The sequence below is a fragment of the Lissotriton helveticus genome, chromosome 5_1 (genome assembly GCF_964261635.1).
Source record: "Lissotriton helveticus chromosome 5_1, aLisHel1.1, whole genome shotgun sequence".
Taxonomy (NCBI): Eukaryota; Metazoa; Chordata; class Amphibia; order Caudata; family Salamandridae; genus Lissotriton; species Lissotriton helveticus.
This window is the reverse complement of record NC_136065.1, coordinates 323,984,073-324,004,528: the sequence shown is the minus strand read 5'-3', so window position 1 is coordinate 324,004,528 and position 20,456 is coordinate 323,984,073. Positions and strand designations below refer to the sequence as shown.

General features: G+C 42.4%; 1 protein-coding gene across 1 annotated transcript in view; it reads right to left on the bottom strand.

Moving 5' to 3' along the window:
• PUSL1 (pseudouridine synthase like 1) overlaps positions 1–20,005 on the bottom strand; it is a 397,644-nt gene extending 377,639 nt beyond the window's left edge. The window contains exon 1 of the mRNA XM_078640914.1: positions 19,887–20,005. Within this exon, the coding sequence (XP_078497040.1) occupies positions 19,887–19,945 (59 nt within the window). The 5' untranslated portion in view covers positions 19,946–20,005. The remainder of the gene's footprint in view (positions 1–19,886) is intronic.
• Between the last annotated feature and the right edge of the window lie 451 nt (positions 20,006–20,456).

Sequence of the window (20,456 nt, the reverse complement as noted above, 5' to 3'; positions counted from 1 at the left end):
CCCAGACCCCGGCACTAAATACCCCACACTACTCAACCTGTTGTGATCAAACTTAAACTCCCACATTTCTCATAAACATCACCTATCCCACTCCATCTGAAGCTCAAGTATGGCATCCTCAATCCAAGACAGACTCCGTACTCTGCCACTACAGGAACTGTGTCAGCATGGTTAGGAATAGCACAGAGCTGGACCAGAACCCAACAACCATCTCCTCTTTCAGACTGGTGCCCCTATGCCATCCTGGACAGCAACCAAGTGGATCAAACTCCTGCACCTCAGACTTCTTGTTGATTCCGAAATCAGGATATAGAACTACTATGCAATCAAAGAGAATGAGATGCCAAAATCCATGACATAAGGAATTCACCAAACCCCACAAGATTGGGTGTCACTGGGGAAATGAAAATTTGACCTGGAGCGAAAGGCAGAGGTCCCATTCTTTACAGGATCTCTGAATAAATCTCTGAAAACAGCAATTTAGGGAGCGAACTGGCCATTCTTCCACCCTAAAATTGTCCTGATGGCTGTAGGCTAGAGGCTGTTTTCAGAGCTAGATGGGCTCCCTTAACCCAAACATGCCGAATGGCTCCATCTTAGTCACTGCGTCATGCAGGCTGCGGCTGGTTTCAATATTTTGTCCAGGACTGTTCTCGGTTCCTAGTCCGGCCCATGTCATCATCTTTGCACTAGGATCTCTGAACAACTGTCAACATGCAGATCCCTACATTTAACATCTATAATACAACATATTGGAATAGAAATATAGCTGAAGCACAATAGCATGGTTTCTTGCTCTCTAGAGACACATAGTTATCAGAGAAGTACAGAACCTCACATGAGGTCCAATAGAACCCAATAAGTGTCAGACAAACATCTGACACCGGTTAGATGGGGGCCCACCGCTAGATACCACTCAAAGATAATATACTGTAATATCGACATAGTGGTTCCGTGGGCCATCCTTTGTGCCTCTGTGACTCTGTGTTAAACTGAGCTGGTGGGCCAAAGAGATGAACAAGATCTCAACGTCATACAGCTGCAGTGGGGGTTGTCACTGGGACCTGGGCAATCATGACTGGGAAAGATCCACAGTGTCTCTGAGGTGCCTGAGTGAAACCGGGAGACCCGGATGCTCTGGGTGCTCTTGCAGACCATGATAGTGTGGCACTGATGTGAGGGAGAGTAGAGGCCATGTTTAGGGAGCTGGAGGAGGTCCCATAAAGGGAGTGAGTTCATCCATAGTTGTTGATGATTGAAATGGTCGTTTAGGGACAGAAAGAAAAGAGAATGCCAGTTCCATTCCAGAGTTACAATGCTCCCCACAGTTAGTAAACAGTAATGGGCAAAAGAAAGGAAGAATTCTTCGCATTGCAGCCTCATTCTTCAGTGAGCTTATTAGTTGAAGCCCATTACCTTCCTGTGGAGCAGGAGGTTACCCTAGCACAAGCAGAATGTATAATAAAGGCTGCACTAACAAGCATTGAAAATGCAATAGGTCTCGCCTTTGATTAAGTTAAAGCCATTTGCTTTGCTAATGGTATGGTATAGCAAAGCAAATGGCTTTAACTTAATGAAAGGCAAGACCTAATTCATTTGTAATGCTTGTGAAGCAATTGAGAAGCAATTGGATAGCAAAAAGGAGAGAAAGATTGAAGATCCACGCAGAAAAAAGGAAGTAACAGGGGAGAAAGATTAAAAGTGGCGAGCCGTGAAGAAAACTAGAGGGCGGTGGGGAAAAGAGTAGAAAGGAGAGTGGTAAGGAACAAAAAGTATGTATAAAATGAAAATAAGATTGATATAAATCTATGGAAGCAAAGCGAGAGACAGGCTGAGTGAGGAAAGAGGGTGGAGAGATACAAGAGGAGAGAGGGCGAGAGTACAGAGAGAGGAGATGGGGAAGTGACATGCCCAGAGCTTCCCGGGGAGGGCAAGTCCTGTACACAGCGAAGCTCAATTGTGAACAATTGTGGGAAGTAACCGCATCGTGGCAGAGAAGGTGGAGACACTAGTTGGAGAGTTGTGCTATGCTTCCAATTAGGCGTACACCTGAACACATCTTCAAGACACATCATGGTTATATTTCCACCACAAACCAAATTATAAAAGAAAATTGATGGTGGGGGGATTTCAATGCTGCGTGCTATGTGACACAACACAGTAGAATTAGCTGTAAATGGGCAAGAAATAGGTCAGGACAAAAAAAGAATTGTTTGAAAGACTAATGAGCCATCCTTTTGTGCCCAACCATTCTTTTCTGGCTGCCTGAAGTACTTCAGTTATTTCCAAAGCACAACACAAGCAATTTCCAGGCACAGGACATGTGAGCCTCCAGCTTGCAAAGCTAAATAAACAATAACGAAAAATAAATTATCCCCCGGCTTCGGTTTTATTTACTCATTTCACAATGTTCCTTAATGAATTCAAGCGGTTATTTGTCTGCACAACAAAAAACAAGAGTGGGTTTAGCTGCAGCTTTCCTCTCTGTCCGAGAAGGTGAGGCACACACAACACATTTAGCTGGCATGAAATAATCACCCGTTTTATTGTTGCTTTTTGCTCTCAGCTCATCCCTTGCTAAGGTTCTGTTTCAACAGAAATGTAATAATGAATTCCTCGGAATGGGTATATGCACAAGCTGACGGCCATCTTCAAACTAAAACATTGCAAATGTAACTCTGTTGGAAGCCCCTAAAACAACTAATTGTAAGGCTAAAAGGCTTGTAAAGTAAAACTGCAATTTAAAAACAAACTACAAAAGTTTGCGGGTACAGAGCATTACTCACTGTTGTGTGGAGCTTCAAATATTTGTAGCTTTCACAAATGCATTCCAACAGGGTGCCACAGAGTTGCGAAGGAGAAAATTAAAGTAACCAAGCAAGAAAACGAAAAACAATCTTTAGCAAGACCCCCGATGTTTGTAAGCAAAAAGCCTTACAGCTGTGAAAGAAAAATATCCAGGGGTTTAGAGATACCAACTGAGCAACTCACAAAAGGCTTTGCCGAAGAAAAGTAGCAGCGGAAGTATGGTATTAGCATGAGAAAACGCTTCGCCTGGGGTCTGAAGATGAGGTAGAGAGCCCGCCCGAGGCGCATTTCCAAAAAGCTGTCGGAATTGTGAAAAGAAATAGTGCATGTTGACTAATGAAGGAGACTGTGTCACGCCACCCGTAAAAGATCCAGTCCACGTGAGCGGGGGAAAAAATGGACAGGGTGGTAACCAGGAAGGGCTAAAAAGCCTCCGGGACAATAATAACACCCTGTTTAGCATAATTGGTGACGCAAAATTACACGCACCGATGGAAAACACGGGCGAAGCACAAAGCGAACTTCTGGAACCGTATTGATTCCAAGAAGCCCTCGCATCGCGAGAGCAACGCATGCGCCTTGCTTACGCCAGGCGAGACCTAAAAATCTTACAGGGCATGACTAAAAGCACTACCAGAAAGACAGCTAGGGGGTGACATTCAAAGTCTTGTTTTTGTGACTGCCTTCGAATGAGCTTCCTAAAAAAGCACCTAACTTCAACAGAGAAAGTCAGGAAAATCATATAGAAGTTACCCACAAAAGTCATACTATTGAGATCCGTGCAACTTCATCACTTCTACATCTGGAATCAGAAGTGGAGGATTTGGAAAGTAAGGCAAAATCCATGTCTTGAGGTTCCTGAAAACAGATCAAGAGACTGGCCTCCAACCCGCTGTACAAGGATTTGTGTCTGAAGATGTTCTGGACCACAGACCCATAAGCACTGTCTCACTGATTAAAGCGTCACATTTGCCAGCAACTAGACACTAACAGACTCACCTGCGAGTGACATGATGGTAGGTAGCTACGTCAGAGGTTATGACTGCAGTAAATTTACTGAAGTTGTGAGTTACTATAGCTTTCATCACACCAGCCTTCTTTCTTACCTGTGTGGTATTGATAGGAGTACAGAAGTATTTGTTGGTGATTAACATAAAACTGTCACCTCTGACCTTTGTCAAATGACAAGGCAATTTGTTCAGCAGTATTGCTGTCATAGTAGGCCATAAATACCTATTGTGGCGCTGCTTGTGTTTTCCTAAGTGTTCAATAATACTTAAAGCTCACTGTCAAACTGAGTGCTTCGCCTTGTTTATTCCAAGTTTAGCTAAAGTAATTAGATCTAGGTGAGCAAAGAGGTGCGACTCCGATTGGGTCGAGAGCGGGAACTCGTGGCGCCGAATGTGACGTCAAATCACGTCACGTCGAATTTTAGAAGGCGCTACCTAATGCGCTTGGCAGCACCGTTTCTCCCATTAGGCAAGACTAGGCGGCCGTTCACTCAAGGGGATTTCCAAACTCAGGTTTTTTGCCGCCCTCCCCCTTTTGCCGCCCTAGGCAGCCGCCTAGTCTTGCCTAATGGTAGAAACGGCCCAAGATCTGACAACGATGAACATGAGGTAGGCCACCAGGATCTATCAAATGAAAAATAAACATACAAGAAATGCATACTTTTCAACATATTGGGAAGGGCTAACAGTGGGCGACAAATGTGGATGAAATGCGAAACTTGGCCTGGGGTTATAAGAGATGAGTCACTCGGTGAATACATTTACAATATTTAACCAGGAACGTAGGAGGTACGAAGAGAATAAGCCTGGCTCTTTTAACAATTTGCTCAACTAGAACTTTCTGTGAATCTAAATATTTGTACTGCGTGTCAACTGTTTATGCGTTCCATGTATACCAGAGGATGTTTCGAAATACCTGCTCGAAAGCAAAAAAAAATGGCTGACAAACGTAATCTCCTATTCCTGGGCCATATTTGGTCTGGAGTCCGGTGCCTTTCGTTGTTCCAGGCACAATTCCGCCCCTTTGACATATTCTTTGTTTTCTTTTTGTAATAAAATAGAGAAAGCCTTTAAATTGCGCCTTTTAGCCCAGTTTGAGTTGTTGATTCTGTGTTCGTGCTTTTGAATAAAGCAGGCCGCGCGGACAGGTTTCTATAAGCTTCTCCCTTTGGGCAGAGTATAATCTATGTTTTGTTGAAGCTGTCAGCCTGCTGCAAGCCCCTTTTATTTCATTCGATTGCTGGGTTTAGGGTATCTGAATAGTGTGCATTCATGCGTCTCTGACACTGCGGTTTCCACTAAAGTGATCAGGTGCAAACCCTTTAAAATTGTTGAGCAAAAAGTACACAATAATAACAACAATAGTGTTAACTATTTAAATCGTCCACATTATGCACTAAATTCTCTTGCAATCATATAGGTTACAATGGCCAAATTTAGTGGTGCCAATGTAGTTATATTACAAATGTTTTAACAGATCTCATTGCCACCGTTTCCAATTGCCTTGTGGCACCGAAAGTATTAAAACATTTTAATGCAGGCTTCGCACAGCTATCCGTACAGTGATGTCCTCATGTGCATATATTTGATTCTCTAAGCTTTAGGTATTTTCAGGACCAGGCACTCAGTTTATGAGATTATGTAATAGGCTTTGAGTGGTGCACTGGGCGGGGGGAAGGAGGATAAGTGAGGGATGCATCAGATCATATTAATGTAGTACCAGATAGAGTGGGTGGATACCAATGATGGAGGCAGATCCCAAGAGAGAGGAGTTCTGCGCAACAGGTACAAGGTTGGCGCAGTCGTCTTTTGTTTCTACATAGGTGTGGAATGGATTTGTTCAAATATGGCAGGCCTACCCTTAATGTACGCAGAAATCTGACACTGAGAAACTGTAAGGTTGGGTTCTATAGAAACCCACCAAGTAAATTAAGAAAATATTTGAATAACTTGAGCTTGGCCATGGAAGATTTAAATTAACAAACACACAACGTAGAGGGGTCTTGTCTAATTTTAAGCAAACCTTTTAGGACTTGGTCACATATTCCACACCAGCATTATGCAGGTGTTGTAAGAAGTATCAGCCGTCCAGCAGGTGTTCTATAATACAGATGAAAAGAGTTTCAAGTGTTATAACTTGCTCAGTGGCAAGGTGAACATCAGAGACAGATATCTTCACTACTAGCTTATGTTATCTTGCACATATAGCTACGTAGATGACAAGCAGATACTTCTGAAATTGGAAAGCCCAAAGAACATTAAAACATCAAATCTCTTTGATTGCCTCAGAGATGCTGTTAACCAGTGGATGACATGGAGCCACCTCAAATTCAATGCCATTAAAACCAAGATACTCACTTGTGGCGACTGTAAAACCTAAGACCCTCTCTGCACCTGGTCTGATGATCTAGGACCACCTCTATAAATAACTAAGGAATTAAAAAACCTTGGAATTACCATGGAAACCAAACTGTCTATGACTGCACAAGTGACTAAGGTAGCCAAATTAAGCTTTCTCACAATGAAAACAATGTGATGCATCTCCCCGCACCTAGTATTCCCACACTAGTTTCAAGCTACTTTCTCGCTTGTCCTATCAAAACTGGACTTCACTAATAGTCTATACCATTACTCAATTCTATCAAACTATGAGAAAACTACAAAGAATTCAGAATGCTGCCGCTAGACTCTTCCTACATGTAAAGCAACAAGCACATATCTCCCCTGCCTTGAGAGCACTACACTGGTTTCCAACTGCCAGAAGATCCTTCTTTAAGATGCTTTGTATCACATGCAAAGCAACACATGGCAAAGGACCACTCTTTATCAGGAAGGAAAACAATAAATCCATACTACAAAGGAACCTATGCTAAAGTACGGCTCCATGCATCATAATTCCTACATACAAGAAATAAAACATGGGCGAAACAACTTTCTCTGTTCAAGCTGCCAAACTATGGAATTACATATTTACAAACATAAGATCTACAGACATCTATCTCCACTGCAGAAGATTTGTCACAAACTGGCTATTCCTCACATGATGGCTATACTCAGAACTCAAGAATGCACCACAATTCTATACTCAGACATGACTAACTATACTTCTCACAGTAGGGAAAATTGCTATTGTTATACAAGTACACATCATTGTAATTTGAACTGTGCCTCCTGTTATAAGCAGATACATTTATATTAGAGAAAATGACATATTACACCACAGGATGCATGTGTATGTAAGTTCATTACAATTATTTGAAACCATAAGAATGTACCAGATGATAAATGTGGATAGCAGACCATGTAAACACTGTTGCTAGAATGTACATATATGTATTTATATAGAGGGGTTTAATCAAACAAAACATTACCAAGCATTAAATACACACACACACACACACACACACATATATACGCACACACACTATATATATATATATATATATATATATATTACATCTAGTGGTTATGAAAACAAACCTTCTGTCCTTCCAATCTCTTATCCCTCTGACTCATCCCAAACCTTCTGACTACAATGAACTCCCAAACATCCTTCTCAAAATGTCACCACTCCTTTTTAGCCCTGTCACCCAACTAACAAGCACACACAGTCACTAGCTCCCATTTTCAAACCCACTCCAATCATTCTAGCCCTACACCAAACTCTACTAAACACACAAGAAATCAAGAGCACAATCCTAACACAACTAAAGCACAAGAAATTAAAAAAATATAGAAACCTACTAATTACTAATCTTGGGTTCCGGTGTACTGTGCTGATCGCCACAAAAAGCGCTTCAATGCCTGTCAGTGGTTGTAAGCACTAAATAAATACATTTATAATTACCATGACAAAATGTGGACACGCTAATGAAGGCTCAAGACAGTCTTGAGCCAAAAGACTTGTCGCATGGAACTCAAGAGCCTTTTCAGAGCCACACCCTCCATCTTAAAACTTGCCTTCTTTCTCCACTCCCTAACATAGTTTTGACTTTCAGAAAGAAAATGCAGCATGGTTGGTACATCTGCACTTGCAAATTATTAATTTTGAAAAATGTTACCCAATGCAAAACACAATCCAATGTACTAAAGAAAAAAACTTTGAAATTATTATTACGTGTTACTGAGGGTGTGCCAGTGGTGTTGCACGGTTGACATAGGCCGCAATGCAAGTAAGGAAGATGGACCCGATTTACCTGTTGTTCGGTAGTTAAATAAAATCATATTTGGAGTATCCTGGTTATTATACATGTCATCCTAGCGTGGTTTTCTCCCTAACTTTTTGACCTCAACCCTCCTGTTTGGCTGATTTTGTTTTTGCTGGCTTTAGGACTGCTAACTAGTGCTAAAGTGTTTGTGCTTGCTCCCTAAAACATGGTAGAATTGGCTTATACCCAATTGGCATAGTTAGTTTGCTTATAAGTCCCTAGTAAAGTGGTACTACCTGTGCCCAGGACCTTTAAATTAAATCCTACTAGTGGGTCTGTAGCACTGGTTGTGCCACCCGGGTACCACTTTAAACATGTCTCAGGTCTACCACTGCGTCCTGTGTATACAGTTTTTAAACTTCCATGCCGACCTGGCAAAATAAACCTTTTGCCAGGCCCAAACTTTCCTTTTTAGTAGATGTAAGTCACCCCTAGGGTAGGCCCTGGACAGCCAGAGGGTGTGTATTAACTGTTGCATTTGTTTTTCACTACTGCAAGGTCTACCTCTCTCTTAGGCTACTATTGAAGTTACCTTATTACACCTAAGAGGTGATACTTTATGATTAGTAGCAGGTAACCAGTTTATGTTTGGTGTATTTGGAATTGTACTGGAAAATCCCCTCTTATGGTGAAGGCGGATTTTGAATTACAATTCCAAAAATGGACTTTTAGAAAATTAGCAATTTTCTGCCTTAGCCATTTAGTGCCTGCATCCTGTCTCTGAGTCACATAACTGAATGTATTTGAGAGTTGGACTTTGTGTATTTTTCCTAGACAGCCACACAGAATAGAGAGCTTAGGTGTACATGAATGGGCCAGCACTGGCAGGATGAGAGGGAGGAGCTGGGCACAGCCCTATTTGAATAAGCTGTGTCCTGCCTCCACACAGAGTGCTGAATACCCCCTGTAGTTATTGTGGAGCCAGGATATGGAATGCAGGATGCCTGGGGACTTCACAGGGAAACCTCTAGAGGTGTCTCCCCACTTCAAAGGAAGGGCCAGGTATAAACAATGGACGCCAGACACCAACACTTCGGGACCTGTGGGTACTCTGCCAGAAATATGGGCTGCTGTGCCGCTGAAAGGACTGCCACTCTGCTGGACTGCTGATATGAAGGAAGCAATGCCACCCCATTCCTGGACAATTGGAAGTGCTCTGCCAGCCCATCTGTGGATCCAGCAGAACAGAGGCATTGCCTCTGCTGCGAGGGTTCTCCAGACACAAAGACTCTGCATTGACCTTGCAGCCAACATCAGAACCACAGTCTGTACAAAGTTTTCCCAGCGTAGGCCCTACATCACAAATCTCTTGTTGACGGCAGCCTCAACGACAACGCATGTGCTCGCATTGCAGCCTCGCAGATCTCTGGAACTGACTCATTGCCTCGACTGCGCAACGCATCCTCGACCCTGGACTTTGCATTGCAAGCCCTCGACGACGCAGCTCTGCAATGCCTTGGAACCGATGGCGCACCTTGGCTGCGCAACGCATCCCCAGCACGGGACCTCGCAATGCTCCGCAACCAGGACTTACGGTACTCTTGTCCTGCTAGCCTAACTGGGAACCTGTAGCTGGCCCGCGCTCCAGCACAGTTGGCCTGAATTTAAGACTTTGTCCCGGCATGACTAGAGAGCCACAGTTGGTGCTTTGTGCTTTTTGGCTATTTTCACTGAAATGTTTTAATTTGCATACCTCCGCATCTACTGATTTGATTTTCGTCTTTTTGGTCTTGTTTTATTTATTACAAATACTTTATTATTCTAATCAGGTGTTGTAACCTTTTGTGGTGTATTTTCACTGTGTTACTATTTGAAGCACAAATACTTTACACATTGCCTCTGAGTTAAGCCTGACTGCTCTGTGCCAAGCTACCCAAGGGCTGAGAACAGGTTAATTTAGGGTTTGTTTGTGCCTCACCTTGACAAGGATTGTGGTTTCTGCTTGATTAGAGTTTCACCCCCCACACACACAACCAGTAACCCAGTTTCTTACACTGGCCCCTGACAGCTCTTTGTCCCTGCAACACTAATTAATGATAGTAACACCCGGAACATATTGACTTACAGACATGTGAAAGAGAAGCCTAGAAGTCTTTTGAATGTTGCAACACAATGCCTTTCTAATACCAAACATACTCCTTGGAGATCAGTTTATTAAATCTGCTGTAAGTGGTGTCCACAATTAGGTGTTAACCCGTAACATGTAAATTCTACAACCTCAAAAACGTACAAATGCCATGCCCTTCTGAGAAAGTTGGTTGGTAAATACAACCATCAAACACTTAGGCCAGTGAGGATAGAACGAATAGCTGTTATAATTAAAATTGGAATTCTTGGCATGCTCATAAATTATTGTTTAAATGTACCTTTGAATGTTTTTACCACTTGCATGTTACTACTCTTTCTTGTTATTCATTTAACGACAGGACAATCCCTTTGTTTGCACAGCTCCTCCACAACCTAAGCTTCTTTCACATTTCATTCATCCTTTCATTTGCGATTCTTTTGAACTTGTCACACACACCCCCATTACAGCCACCCACTCCCTGTAGAGCATTAGTTATTAACCTGTGGTCCGCAAAGCCTACTCAGAGTGTTCGAGAATGGTTTGAAAATTAAATGTTATTAACAGATTAATAAAATGTATATAAGTAAAGAAGCAAATGTACAATTTAAATTTAAAATTATTTTGTAAATGTGAAGAAATTTGAAATTAGAGAGTAAAAATTAAGTTAGCAGCCGCAGATTGATTCCAGGGAGCAGTGGAAGTGCATCAAACAGGATATAGTTTGGACAATGAGTGGCCTCAATTGAATTTAGAAAAGGACCAACCTTCCCATTAGAATTCAAATTTAGACCTTTTCATTATTTATGTATTTATTTGATGAATGCTTGTTTCTGTATTGTGTTGCCGTTCAAATCGAAAATGCTTGGGCAGGGGTCCCCGGCATCCAGTAAAGACTCAGCGAAGGTCCCTGGATTCCAATAATGATTCAGTGGGGTCCCCAGGTTTCAGTAATGATTACATGGGACTACACAGAAGTCAAGATGTTAGAACCACTGCTGTAGAGCATTGATGCAACTGGATCATTCCATAACAATCCTCTTGCTTTAGCGCAGTACGTCAAAGAGGACTTGCCATGGCCTTGCACAACATGTGCACTAGTAGTGACACACAGCCATGACCATTAAAGGTGTGCTAGGTCATGGTTGCAATGGAAATCTACCTAACACAAGAATGGAGACCTTTGCTATGCCAGGGCATAATGCCCTTAAGATATATTTAACAATGTTCCACAATTTTGCAGAATTTTCTTTGGATTATTTTAAATTATTTATCTTCCATAGCCCATAATAAAATCCACTCAAATGACATCCAAAATACACAAGTGTGCAAAATATACCCTTAGTATCACTTTACAATGGAACGGTAGACACGTTCTAGGGAAATTAGTGCTCCCTCATATATATTTTAAAAAGTAATAATTTCTCATAATGACATCAAGTTCAAATATCTTACGACTGCTACATATATATCTTCCACTTTTCATTTGTTTTGAGAACACTAAAATGTTCACTAAGGCATGAGGTGCTTGTCTGATCCAAAGCACCACCTAAAGGTTCACCCCACTTCTATTCTTTAAACAGAAAAACATACAAAATGTAGGCCAGCTCTACTAAAGAACAATGTGAAGCATCAATGCAAACTTGAAACATGTTCCTATGTAATGTAACCCTCTTTTGCTAAAATGGCCCATTTTACTCATCTGGTTTACGATGAAAAGAACATTAATATACATGTACCATTATTCCTAATTATGCAGTAGTTAATAACATTTCGATGGGCGGTGGAATCTTTTATACATGCTAGGTAACCTATAGCTCTTTATTAATTTAATTTGTAAAACTGTAGTGTTCCTAGTGATGCTGCCCTAAAGTAGTATAAATTCTCATACTTTCTAGCTTCACTCATGCTTAAGAAGAGCCACCTGTTCACTGTGACACGTTTCGAGAACAATCCATCTTGACATACAACACTAAAACTCTTCCCACATAAGACTCTCCATAAACCCTACTCCCCCACACATGCACAAGTAACTCCGTAGTCTCCTACTCGGCCACTTAGAAGCAGGGGCGTAGGAAGGGGGGTGCGGTGGGTGCAGGCCGCCCCGGGTGTCATCACTGAGGGGTGTGACAAAATGGCAAAAATATGTGTTTTAAATACATATTTTTGCCATTTTGTCACCCTTCTCAGTGATGACACTTGTCACCCCCATCTTGACAAAATGGCAAAAATATGTGTTTTAAACACATATTTTTGCCATTTTGCCATCACCCCTGCTTGACAAAATGGCAAAAGTATGTGTTTTCAACACATATTTTTGCCATTTTGTCAAGCCGGGTGTGACAAGAATTTTTCCGCACCTGGTACCACCTAACCTTGCTAGGCCACTGCTTAGAAGCGCTTTCGGGCCTCACCAGGGGTATGAGATGTTGCACAAACGCTACATAACAATAAGAAACAATAAAAGGGCAGGTGACCAAAAGTAAAGGGTGACTTTGCTGAAAATATATTTGAAAAGCCCAAAGCTTCCACCACTGATTTTTAGGTCTCGCCTAAGCCATCCCGTAGGGATGGTGGGCGAGATTATAGTAAGGCTTTCGAAAAGTCTACCCAAACTGCGGGTTAGGTACAGTTCATGTGAGCTGGGCGCGTGCACATCGCCAGCCACATCCCACACCATGCCTCGGCATCAGACTTCAAAGGAAGCCGCTCCCCCCATCAGACTTCAAAGGAAGCCGCTCCCCCGCCCCCCTCCGCTAAATGCCTGAGCTTGTTTACCAATGGCCAACAGATGTAGCAAATAGTGAATCTCCTTTTATACGATACCCACATTAGGCTTTTCCCTCACAAATCGCGTACTCGGCCCTACACCGCACCTATTCTAATTGCCATTACCGGGCTTTGTTCCCAAACTCTTTTAAGTACTTTATTTTTAGTAGGGCTAAATGTTCTGTCCGCCCCCCCACCTTTCTTGGAGCACACGTCCTCCCAGGGAACCTCTCCTCGCTTTAGCTTTTCTCTGACTCTCTTCCTTCTCATGCTCCACCTCTCTCGCTCCTCCAGCTCGCGCCCTCCTTCATGTGCTAGGCATTCTAATGCCTTGTGCACTCTCTCCACTCCTCTTTCCTGTCTCTCGCCTAGCTCCCCTTTCGTTTCTCTCCTCTTGCTCCCTCTCGCTACCCCTTTTTTCTCTCCTCTGCTTCTCTCTTGATCTCTCTCCCTCTGCACCTTTTCCTTCTCTCTTCATCCATTTTCTCAATTCTCCTCTCACTCTCTCCATCCGATCGCTCTCTCTCTTTTCCACTCCTGTCTTTGTCCCCCTGTCTTTCCTTCCCACCCCCTCTTCTCCGCCCGTTCCTTTTCTTTATTCTTCCGACATCTCTCTAGATACACAGTTGCTGCCGCTTTCCTATGGCAACATGCTCAGTATGGTGTCTTTGAGAATGTGGTGAAGGGCTGGCCTGTGGCGGGCGTCTCTTTTACACACCCGTCCATCCTCTTTCATGGACGATCTGAAAAGCCAGACGCTTGGGCATACACAGAGCCTTGCCCCCACCCCTCCCCAGCACCGTGTTCGCACATTTTGCATCCTAAACTACATCATGCCTTACACTATTGGCACAGGTCAGTGGCAGTAATAGAGAGAAGGGGTGCTACCCTTTATTGATACAGTACCAGCAATGCCCAGCAGGGGTGGCGACCTATTTAAAAGGTGCCGTTCTACTAATTCTACAGTGTCAGCCCCCTCCCATCAGTAGGCAAATATGTGCCTTAATGAGTCAGCGACGGCACTCCACAGGAGTCTTGTTGTACTTGTGATGCGACAGTGCAAGCAGTGCTCAGCAGTGGAAATGACCAGTACTGGCACTGCCCAGGAGGGCAGATATATGTTTAATGAAATGTGAATAACCTACCCAGCTGAGGTGGTACACACGTCATGGGTACAGTGCCGTGCTATCCTGCAGTGCAGATATACGTTTACTAAGACAGCGCCAGTACTACCGGGCAGTGGAGATGCATGTTTGATTATACAGCGCCAGCACTGATGCTACACTTGAACCGGGGCACTGCAAGCACCACCGGGCAGTGGAGATCGACATTAATGAGCAGGGCTGCTAAACATGGAATGGGACAATGCACCACTACCAAGCATCAGTTACACGACTCTCCGCATGTCACAACCTGGTCAATTCTCATTTGTTAGCCGCTGTCAGCATCTTCATCGAGTTTACTTTTTGTGTGTGCAATTTGGGCATGATCCAGCCCAATGTTATTCACCCTTTCTCCCTCCACCTCCTTTAGTCATGTAGCAAGAGGGCCATGGGCCCTATTTCAAGGGGTAAATACCTCCTTCACCCCGAGATGGGTAGTAATGATTGGGGCTTAATGGGCTTCTTACACCCTTTCACCCTGCTGCACCAACGATACTCCATCCCTACCATTGGTGTCTCTATATATTAGTGTGCCTGTCTCACGGAGTTTGTGTGTTTCTCAGCGTGTGCATGCATGTGTGCCCGTTTGTAGTGCGGTTTCTATGTATATGTCTGTATGTGGGGGTCAGCAGGGGGTAAAAGACATTGTCATTTACAACGCCATTACTTGTTTCAAATGAATTTGTCCGTCTATAACGCAACTGGTGCTCATGTAAAGCACTCAGATACTTTCAGGTGTAGTTTGCGCTATATAAAACAAGTTTCTTGCTTACAAGCTGCTTCACATTCCCTTTATAAATATCATTAATGTACTCTGTGCGCGAGCAGTACCCGTCCGTCTAACCTTTGCTCCCGCCCCCTCCCCGCCCCTCTTCTCATCCCTCGTCCCTCCTCTCTCCCTTTTCTGGGCACATGATAATTTTTTGTTGGTTTATTAAATATTTTTTTTAAACAATAGAAAATGTGCCAGCATCCACGCTGATCTCCTATTTCCACAGCGTGTCTCCTATCTTCACGCTATAAGGACAGCAGCTGCCGGAGGTCTCTCGCGCTCCTCCTATCAGCACGCTGTTGCAGCCTTATTTCCTCCAGCAGGCCCACTCGGCTTTTCTTCAATCGCTGCACTGGCCGGTCGTTCTTCCTTCTGGCATATTTAATGCTTCCTCCCTCTGCCTTTCAGTTTCGTTCTTACTCCCCCTTTCTCTAATTTAACTCCATACATTTTGAATTATGAAAAATTCCTTCCTGTCCAGTGTTGTGTTCATTTTACATTTCACATTCATGTTTTTTTTTGTTCCACCCTCTATCGCCCTCACTCTATCCATCTGTCGCCCTCACTCTATTTATCTCCCTCACTCTATCTATCTATCTATCTATCGGCCTCACTCGATCTATCGCCCTCACTCTATCTATCACCCTCACTCTATCTATCGCCCTCACTCTATCTATCGCCCTCACTCTATCGCCCTCACTCTATCTATCTATCGCCCTCACTCTATCTATCTATCGCCCTCACACTATCTATCTATTGCCCTCACTCTATTGCCCTATATGTACATATTTTACTAGACTGTATGATGTTTTTAGATTTACGAAAAGAGATTTTATGCCCGATATTTAAAAAATACTGGATCAGAAATAGGACGCAAGCTGCTAGCTTTATAGCTGAAATGATGTATCTAGATATTGCTTTTGCTATGGGGAAATTTCTGTGTAAAGTCAAGTTGTTCCTAAAGTGTACAGAGTAAATATCTTATGCGGCGCTCATGGGGGAGGATGAGCCTGTACATGTAAAGGTTAACGTTATGATTTGGAACCTTTGGAATTGATCTGATGCTGATGGAAATTACCTGACTTAATCACTCCCAGGGGGACTCTTGTTTCTAGTATGAAGGAATGTACTATTTTTTGGGAAGTACATATGCCATGTTATAATATGATCTTGGAATTGATTTGATGGTGATGGAAATTAACTGACTTAATTACCCCTAGGGGTATTTTTGTATCTAGTACGAAGGAATGTACTATTTTATGGGTAGTACAAATGCCATGTTTTTAATATGATCTTGTTTAAGTTTTAACAGTAATTTTATGCATAGGGTATGCTTTTAAGGTTGTAATTAACCAAATAAAGTTTTCTTACTGACTGACTGACTATCGCCCTCCCTCTATCTATCGCCCTCACTCTCTCTCTCTATCTATCAATCGCCCTCACTCTATCTATCGCCCTTACTCTATCGCCCTCACTCTATCTATCGCCCTTACTCTATCTATCGCCCTCACTCTATCTATCTATCACCCTCACTCTATCTATCTATCACCCTCACTCTATCTATCTATCGCCCTCACTCTATCTATCTATCGCCCGCACTCTATCTATCGCCCTCACTCTATCTATCTATCGCCCTCACTCTATCTATCACCCTCACTCTATCTATCGCCCTCACTCTATCACCCCTCACTCTATCACCCCTCACTCTATCGCCCCTCACTCTATCTATCTATCGCCCTCACTCTATCGATCGCCCTCACTCTATCGCCCTCACTCTATCTATCGCCCTCACTCTATCTATTGCCCTCACTCTATCGCCCTCACTCTATCGCCCTCACTCTATCGCCCTCACTCTATCGCCCTCACTCTATCTATTTATCTATCGCCCTCCCTCTATCTATCGCCCTCACTCTATCTATTGCCCTCACTAACTATCTATTGCCCTCACTCTATCTATCTATCTATCGCACTCACTCTATCGCCCTCTCTATCTATCTATCTATCGCCCTCTCTATCTATCGCCCTCTATCTATTGCCCTCACTCTATCTATCGCCCTCACTCTATCCGTCTATTTATCGCCCTCACTCTATCTATCGCCATCACGCTATCTATCTATCGATCGATCGCCCTCACTCTTTCTATCTGTCTATCGCCCTCACTCTACCTATCGCCCTCCCTCTATCTATCTATCGCCCTCACTCTATCTATCGCACTCACTCTATCTATCTATCGCACTCACTTTATCTAGCGCATCACCACAGCATCACTCAGCACCACCACAGCATTACTGAAGGCCACAGCATCACTCGTTGCCACCACAACATCACTCAGCGCCACCACAACATCACTCAGCGCCACCACAGCATCAATCTGTGCAACCATTCAACAACAACTGGTTCAAATATGTTCTCTCAATGTTTCAAGCTTTATTAACAAAAAGATGTTAATATTCCACTTCTGTTCTTGGATTTTCGTCACAATAAAATACACTGAACATAATCTTTGTACGTTATTTACAAAAGTTTAAGCTATTGCTATTATAAATTACAATAAGTATTAATTATTTAAAAAAATTAAAAGCCATTGTTATTTGTAATATCAACACATGTAAGTCACGTAAATACAACACATATTGCATTACAAATGCTATAGGTGTCATATTTGCAAAAGTTATAACTATTGGCATTGTAAATGGCAAAGCTATTCATTTCGCTATTTTTAAAACCAATACATAAATAAAAAATGTGTCATTTACAATACCAATAGCTCAAACGTTCCTAATGCGAGACCTATTGCATTGCAAATGCTCGTTAAAGGTGTAACTGGAAAAGAGAAACCTACATTCCTTCACCATAAGAATAAATGAAAAAAACAAGTACCCCCTCCTGAGCAATGCTTTCGCTACCTCGGCCTGGATTTCATTCTGACAATTTTAAGTCCACACACAGCCACGCTCTGGTAGATTCCCTCCAAATAAATCAACCTCCCTCTGGTATTCAGGGTCCTGAGCAATCAGTGCAGTATCAACAAGCAGCAAGTCAGCTGAATAAGATTAGACCTAATATACCAGATCCCACAGGTTCACAGTCATAAAACATAAACAGATCATGCATTGCGTCGGTGCCAGCTGGATTACTGTTCTGAAAGTTATCTTTATTTTAGAACTCCATTCCTGAACAACAATAAACCAGACTGGTTCCCTGTGTGATGCACTAACAGAGGAACACATCGTACCGAGGGTTTGAGTACTCAAAGTTGGGTGTGAAAGTGTCTCTGTGTAGGTTGGGTGGATAAGCAGAAATCCAGATAAAGGCACAGGTTTCACTGAACATACGAAGCATTATTTCTCCATATCACTTCCTTGCCTCCCACATACCAGAGTGTAGAGCAAAAAAGGAGTGAGGCTAACACGTATTTACATGCTGATGGCTCATAATAAACGGCTGCAAAGCGATATTCCGGACCAGATGTTAAAACTGTGCTTCGTGCCCTCTGTGCTTTGAGAGGAGAACTTTCACTTTATTATTTTCTGAACAGCTACTTTTAGATTCAGAGGCATACAATGGCAAAATATATTTGCAGTGATTGAAAGTGGAGACAGAGGAGTAGAAAATACTCCAGAAGAAATACCAATGGTCCACCATTTTTAATCTAGCCTGGGCAGCGCATGCGCTGCTTTGCGAGGCATGCTGTATTCCGGTATGGCTTGAAGCTCTGCCCATATTTTTCATTGGCTTGTGTCACTGTAAACTGTGGCTGTTCATTGGTCAATAGGCTTAGAAGTCCCTTTTCAGTACCGCCTTGTCTCATTTTGTAAACTCCCATGAGGACACCCTTGTTAAGTGTGTGTTATTACTCTGTTGGCTTTAATTACAGGCTCCGAGCACTATTTTCTCAAATAGCTTTGTCTTGCCTGTTATTACATGCAGTACACGCTCTCTCCTAACGCTTAAAAAAAATCTTTATAGCACGGGCGCTGAACGCATTTGGAATGCAATAGGTCTCAAATTTGCAAGAGTTAAAGCTATTGGCATTGTAAATGACAATGCCTTTTATTTGTCTGTTTTTAAAAACAACACATAAATAAAAGGCAATGTCATTTACAAAGCCAATAGCTCAATCTCTCGTAAATGTGAGACCTATTGCATTGCAAATTCTTGTTTTTAATGGGGCGGACAGGAAAGCAAAAAAACAAACCCCACAACAGCACTCATACTTGTATTGTGGTTTACAGGGGGACAGCATGCTCCCTTCATATGTTTGCTAGCTGTCCCTCTCATGCAAGACAGCATGGATGGATGGATGGAGAGAGAAGAGGAAGAGGGGGGGGGTATGTTATTCTACGTACTCAATATATATATATTAGATTTTAAAATATGGTTCCAGCAAGACCTAAAACACACAATACTTGTTCTACTAGGATACACCTCAAGTTTGAAACACACTCCCTAGCATATCGTATAACTTTAACTGTTACTGTCTGCAATTCAGCGGAAAACGAAAATCTCATGTTGACCAATGGCAAGCGTGAGTTGTTTGTTTGGCCCTGTGCTTTTCCTCACACCTGTAGATGTATTTTCCCATTTTAAGCAAACAAAGCCAAACATTGCTAATATGGCAGGGCGCAAGTAACTTGACATCTTTGCAAACCACATCACTTCTCTATGTCGAATCACAATATATTTCTTCTTAAGAATCATCTCAATGGAAGTATGCCCCTACAAACTACAACATGGAACTGATCTTTTTTTTTAAATTAAAAACAAACCTCGATAGTTCAAATAAACCGAACTGCACGCCAATAAAAAATCACAACAGAGAACATGTCAGAAAAATAAACCACCACAAAAAATCTGCTACCCCAAACATTTAGAATAGCCAGGAAATGCGAATGAAAAGGCTGCACACGTATAATTACTAAAACGATATTTGGTTATTAATCAGACAACCATTCGTAAATAATTGTTTAAACAGTGTGTGAAAATAAGATCCAGTTTTAGAACCAAAAAGGTAATACGCACAAATGAAAAGGTAGAATGTATTTTAAATCAGTGACTGTTTATTGGCACTGTGGAATGCAGAGCACATACCTATACTTCGTTCCACAATACTGGAACAGAACTAAATATCTGACCGGGGAAGAGCTCATTCTTCCCAGATCAAAACACCACGCAAGAGATGCAGCAGTGGCTTTGGTTTGAGAGATCCCACCACTACCGGAGTCAGGCAAGGAAATAAAAGACAGACACGCAACGATGGCATGCAAGAGGACTCATGACCGCCATTATGCCGGCCATGTTTGGGCGGCACTCATTGCTTTACGGGTAAAGCGATATTAATACATTACAGTAATTTTCAAGGCTTGTTTATAATTCTGCAAGAAAAATTATAGACAACTTCATCATGTAGTAGAATACGTTGCAAAATCAGCATTGAATTACTTTACTTAAATTACTTCGCAAACATACCTTTTCTACGCAGTGAACGTACAGTCGTTTAAAAATAAATCTAAAATGTGGATCGTTTGTGAAATTGCAATTCATGTTTTTTTGTTTACCTAGCACCGTCGTTTCGATGACCATAAGGAATGTTCCTTCCAAGATGGCTCCCACACAGAAACACATGTCGGTAGAACATTAAACAATTTCAACTCTTTCTTA